This window comes from Vipera berus (genome assembly GCF_964194415.1).
Source record: "Vipera berus genome assembly, chromosome: 2".
NCBI lineage: Eukaryota > Metazoa > Chordata > Lepidosauria > Squamata > Viperidae > Vipera > Vipera berus.
Window position 1 is genome coordinate 26,292,042 of NC_138203.1, and position 6,273 is coordinate 26,298,314.

At 35.5% G+C, this 6,273-nt stretch overlaps 1 protein-coding gene across 4 annotated transcripts in view; it reads left to right on the plus strand.

Annotated features, from left to right (window-relative positions):
* The window catches only part of GPBP1 (GC-rich promoter binding protein 1), a 37,070-nt gene extending 31,797 nt beyond the window's left edge, over positions 1-5,273 (plus strand). For all 4 annotated transcript variants that reach the window (XM_081317498.1, XM_081317499.1, XM_081317500.1 and 1 more), the window contains 3 exons: positions 223-383; positions 2,577-2,679; positions 4,416-5,273. In XM_081317498.1, coding sequence (XP_081173624.1) covers positions 223-383; positions 2,577-2,679; positions 4,416-4,574 — 423 coding nt within the window. In that variant the 3' untranslated portion in view covers positions 4,575-5,273. The remainder of the gene's footprint in view (positions 1-222; positions 384-2,576; positions 2,680-4,415) is intronic.
* The last annotated feature ends 1,000 nt before the right edge of the window (positions 5,274-6,273 follow it).

Consider the following 6,273-nt stretch of genomic DNA (forward strand, 5'->3'; position numbering starts at 1 on the left):
AGGCACAGTTTCTTTAAAATGCTGCTGTTAAGTTCAGCAACAGCAACAGTTAGGTATGTAGGGTCTAAAGCACTTTCCCAAGTCCAATTCAAATACCTGCACATTCTTAGGGACAAAGTTTAGCCTTTCCTAATTTTAGCATTTTCCAAACTTGTCTACAACTTACTATTTGTAAATTTTTTTCTTTTTGGAATTTACTCAGATATGTGACTTCTTTAACAGGATGATGATGATGATGAATTTAATTTACATAACAGCAACAGTGGCCACCAAGGGAGGGATATAAACCGGAATTTTGAAAATGAGAATCCTCAGCAGATGATCCAGTCTTCAGCATTTCCGCAGACTGATGTCCTTTCGAGTTCACTTGAGGCAGAACATCGGTAAGTATTTTGGTTTTATTAAAATAATTTTATGCATTGGCAGGAGACAGAAAATTTTTAATGTTTATTATATGGGATTAAGTTGTTTTTAATAGGAGTTAAATAATTTGGGTACAGAATTTCTTATCTAACACATAACAAGTAGAAATGAGAAATAATATAGCATAGCATAGCATAGCATGGTGAGATCATTCGCAGTTTTGGAGTAGGGTACCATCAGTATGCTGATGACACCCAGCTTTTTATCTCAACTCCAAACAATATCAGTGATGCCCTAGACGTGATGTCCCGCTGCCTGAAAGCGGTCCGGGAATGGATGGGGAGGAACAGGCTTCAACTGAACCCGGACAAGACTGAATGGCTGTACGTTCCGGCAAGCCAGGATATTCAGAACGTCCCATTGCTTAACATCGGGGACAAGTTACTACCCCCTGTTGATAGGGCCCGCAACCTGGGTGTCCTCCTAGACTCGCAGCTCTCCCTAGAAGACCACATAGGAGCTGTGACCAAGGGGGCCTTCTCCCGGGTTCGACTAGTTCGCCAACTACGGCCTTATCTGGACCTGGATTCCTTACGTACAGTCACCCATGCCCTTGTGACCTCTCGCCTAGACTATTGTAACACTCTCTACATGGGGCTGCCCTTGAGATCCACTCGGAAGCTTCAACTGGTGCAAAGTGCAGCGGCACGGACACTCTTGGGAGCCTCCCGATACTCCCATATCACACCTCTCCTCTGTGCGCTGCACTGGCTTCCGGTTGCCTTCCGTGTGAAGTTCAAGGTGCTAACAATGACATACAAAGCCCTACATGGCATGGGTCCGGACTACCTACGGGAGCACCTTCTGCCAATGTCAGCACCCCACCGTCCTGTGCGCTCCCACAGAGAGGGCCTCCTCAGGGTGCCACCGCTCAAGGAATGTCGGCTGGTGGCCCCCAGGGGGAGGGCATTCTCAGTGGGTGCGCCAGCCCTCTGGAACAGCTTACCAACCGAAATCCGGATGGCCCCCGACCTCCGTACCTTCCGACGCGACTTAAAAACTTTCTTGTTCCAGCAGTCCGGCCTGGCATGATAGCGTTAATTGGGGACCCAGTTTGTTTTCACTATTGTTTTTTATTATTTTTATTGTTCATCTGTATACCTTCCTTCCTCTGTACACCGCCCCGAGTCCCTCGGGAGAAGGGCGGTTTATAAAAACTAATAAATAAATAAATAAATAAATAGTATAAAAATATACTTAAATAAAATAAAATAACAATTAGCAATTATAAGGGGAAAATGTGTGTACTAGAATGGTTTTTTTCTATGTCTTCCCCCCTCTTAGTGTAGTGTTTGTTTTGCTTTTCTAAAGTCGTCGTATAGTAATCACATTTTTTTACTTCTACTTTAATGTAAAGTTTATTTTATATATGAATAAATATATATATATATATCCTTTTCATTTGTTTTTTTTTGTTCTCTAAAATGCTACAGAAGCCATGCATTTTTAATTGTTTAATTAATTAGGTAAAACAGCCACAAATATATATAAAAACAGCCTTTTCTTCTTTTTGACATTAAGCTACATTTGGCCATAATTTAAAAAAAAACAAAAAGCTATATGTGGACCATTTATTAGAATAATTTATCTTTAAGTTGTTATTTTAGTTAGTTAATTCATTTTTTTTTAAAAAAAAGTCGAGATAAATTATATGATCAAAATAGGAGCAGGAATCTGCATTTTTCTTAATTCTGAGCATTATGTAATGCTTCACAAAGTAATTCATGAGAATATTTTAAAGATCTAAATCCCTGATATGCAATTCAATTTGCAGATGGGCTCTGTAGAAATAGAGCAGGAATAGGGGAGCTTTCCTGACTTCTGTAATCTGACTGAAAAAACTATGATGAAATGGTTATAAAAATGTAAATATTTCTGAATCTTCTATTTAACATAAGGGGGAAATATCATGCTGGACAGGTAGATGCACTTTTTCTACAGGTTCATGAATTTTTGAGATTTTTTTCCAAGTAGAAAAGTTTTGCAAATAAATGTTGCAAATGTCCCTCTTTCAGGTAACTAAACTGAGTCTGAGGATCATTATGGAGTTTTTAATTGGCTTCACATGCCTGTATGTAAAAACCTTGAGGTTTTTACTAAAAGGCAGGATATAAATCAAATAAAAATATTGACCCTTCTCTCTTTTTTAAAAGGTTGTTAAAGGAAATGGGTTGGCAGGAAGACAGTGAAAATGATGACACTTGTGCCCCACTAACTGAGGATGAAATGAGAGAATTTCAGATCATTAGTGAACAGGTAAGATAAATTAGTCCAAAATGTGTGTTTAGAGTAAAACATTTTCTATAGCAAAGTATAGATCAGTATATCTTGTTTAATATTTCCTAAAGTTAATTTCTGTACCCTGTTGTTGGTATAACATTTGAAGATTTCAAAAGCCAGTGGAGCCTGATCTATTTAATTTTCCATGCTTTATTGTGAAATTCTAGAAGGGTTTCCACACATGCTGAATTATATTTTGGCAGCACATGGGCAGGCAGAAAAAAACCCTGAGAAAGCTGTTGACTTGCCCTTTCTTTGAAATAAACCAGGATTCTAACTCTCGTTCTGGTTATGTCTTGATATGTGGATCAGGATAATTAATTTTAAATAAATTCTAGTTAGCTAAATAAACCAATTTCAGACCAAGAAGAGGAGAGTGGAACAAGGTTTCTGCTTACATGTTAACAGCAAATCAATAAAGGGCAATTTTTAGTAGCCCGTGGATTGCACCTAAAATGCATAGAAGTCTCATTAGGAAAAAAGTGCAATGGCTCTTCAAGAAGCAAAGCATTATTTTATAATATTTTAAGTATGCACAATCCTTTTACAAGGAAATAGTCATTGGTTTGAAATGCAAAATAGTAGCTGACCCTCTCAACTATTCAGCATGGTGGTTAATATTCCATTTTTCTTGCTCCACAATTCTTCCTTCTCTTTCAACTTTTGTAGCAGTTAACTGACCTATCCTGTCCTACTAGGCTTTCTTTCAGATGTTAATAATATCAGTGGAGATTATTATATTTGTGATGATAAACAGAAACGAAAATGAAAACCAGATATCCACCTAAGTTTTATTGCCACATTGTAGATTCAAAACAAGCATGGATAGCTGCCTCTCTTCCAACATAAGTTTTTTTACCTATAAGTCCTTAACCTTTGGTTGTTTATTTAATGATGGTTCAAAGTTATACAGGTGTCAGAAAAATTGATTTACAAGCTATTCTTGTAGTTATGATCATCATACCAGCCTCATAATCATGTGATCATAATTTGCTTGTCAACCAGCTTACATTTATGACCAGTTGCAGCGTTCTGCAGTCACATGATTGCAATTTGTGACCTTTCCAGCCTTTTCCCCCCACCAACAATGTCAATTTGAGGAGTTGGATTCACTTAATAACCACATGATTTGCTTAATGACCACATGATTCACTTAACATCCATAGCAAAAATGCTTCTTAACTTGGGTCTGGTTCCATGTCTCGCTTTATGACCTCACTAATTTACAAAAGAAAACCCAGTCACAATTATAGTCTTAAGTTGAGGACTACTTGAACTCAAATACAGTCTACTCCCATTATTTCCCCTATCTGGTCTGATTGGTATTCAGTCAGAACTTAATCTACTATTGTGAGATTTCCTTTTGGTTCATTAAACTTGAAATTGTTCTTACGTATTTCAACTCTTGCCCTTCCTACAAGACTGGAAGATAAGAGTAGTGATTATCATTCCTTACTTGAAGGAGTTTCAATTTTGTACACTAGAAGGATATTTTAATTACTATTTTCTGCTCTAAGTGAAACAATTCTTCCTAAATCCTGGCTTACTGCGCAATAATCAACCAAAAAATTCACAGATGCTCAAAATTAAAAACAGAAGCTGTATACTATTAAAAATATTTAAAGCTATATTTTGTTGACAAATGTAAAGCCCAAAAAGTGAAGATCCTTTGTCATTTTGAGAGTGCTAATTCTGTTTGTTTTCTATTTCAGTTGCAAAAAAATGGCCTCAGAAAAAATTGTATTCTAAAAAATGGTCTCATCTGTGACCTCAAGTTCAATCCCTGGAAAAACAGCACTTTCAAAGCAATGCTTGAGAATGAAGATACAGAGACAAGCAGCAGTGACACATCAGATGATGATGATATGTGAAGAGTTGAAGATTTGTACTGCATCTCATGCAATTTCAGAAATGTTGAAAAAGGAGAACTATACCCTTATGTAGTGATATGCATCAGTAGAAGGAGGATCTTTGGGACTCCTCATGAAGGAACCTAAGATTGTTATGCTAATGAGCTGTGTTGAACCTGATTTTTTAATTTCTTTGTAAATGGATGTTGTAGAAATGAGAACTTTTTTCCACATTGCCTTTCTTCATCACTGCAGCATTTCTCTGACTAGCAATGTGAAAATGTAAGAAAATGAGATTTTCTCATTTAATAAAAAGATTATGTAATATTTGGCAAAGTTTTGTCTTAAAACTGTGCAGGCGTAAGGGATAAAATGGCAGCTTGACTCAGTATGTTGCTCTCTGAGGCAGATTTATTTTACAATGGAAATTTTGAGTGTTCACTTTGTGCACAGACAATATACAGGGAAGCATGTCTGCTAACAAAAGTGCACTAAAACATCTATTTCCTGAACTGTTACAGTTCTACTTCTTGAAACAAAGCAGTAATTCTCTAGCAGTTTATTCTACAGTAATTATGAAAAGACTTGCTTCAGTTCCAAATTTTATGGAAGTGGTGTAAATCAAAAGCTTTATTTGGATGCTGCAAAACCCAGGAATCTGGATCCTAGAAAATTGGTTCTGATCCTTGTGGGGAAAATAAATATTATTTTGATAAATTATTCAGATGCAGAAAGTTTATTTCTTGGGCTGGATCTATCCAACATGTACAAAATAAAAACTTAGAATTTTGAAACATTCCATTGAATATACTCATCTAAATTGTTATTCAAGATAATTTTCTTTTCAGAATTAATTGTGGCTATTTTGTGTTGTGCACAACAAATAGGTTTGTTCTGCATCTAAAATAGAACACTAGCTTCTTGATTAGCTATTTAGAATTCAGGAGTAAGGATGGATGTAGTATCTTCTATAAATTTTATATAATACCTACGGTAGTTTATGGTTTGCTATCCAGTCTCTGCTTTAAAATGGAATACAGTCACTTTGTATAAACTATAAAATTTAACAACTTGCCTATACTTGCAATATTTAGATTTTTGATAAATGAATTCTTTTTTAATGTAAATTTTATTGGTTTTTATAAGGGTAGGGAGGAAAATGAAGGGATAGGGTGTGGGGTTGGGATAGTGGGAAAGTTGGGGGAGGGGTTGGGGTTTCCCCAATAGCATTCAATATTTAGCAAATAGCATATTGTCTGGGTAGATATATATCAATAGAAGTAGTAAGAATAGTGATTGATAACAGTAATAGATATAAAAAATTATAGTAAACTATTAAATTTTCAATCTATAATTTTCGTAGTAGAATGAGGTCAAAAATAAGTATCACATTCCTTTCTCTCTAATTCGTTTGTCTAGCCATTAATAAAATTTATTCCAGGTTCTATAATAGACCAAATGCTCTTTTTCTTTAATCTCTATAGTTAATCTATCCATTTCTGCACAGTCTAATATTTTCTTAATTAGCATTTCTTCAGTTGGTAAATTCTCATTTTTCCAATATTGGGCATACATAATTCTTGCTGCTGTTAATACATATAATATGAAATACCCAGTCTCTTTATCATAATTTGGATCTATCATTCCTAACAAGAACAATTCTGGTTTAAATTCTATTTGTTTTTTAACTATCTTCTCCAACCATAAATGTATCTTAAGC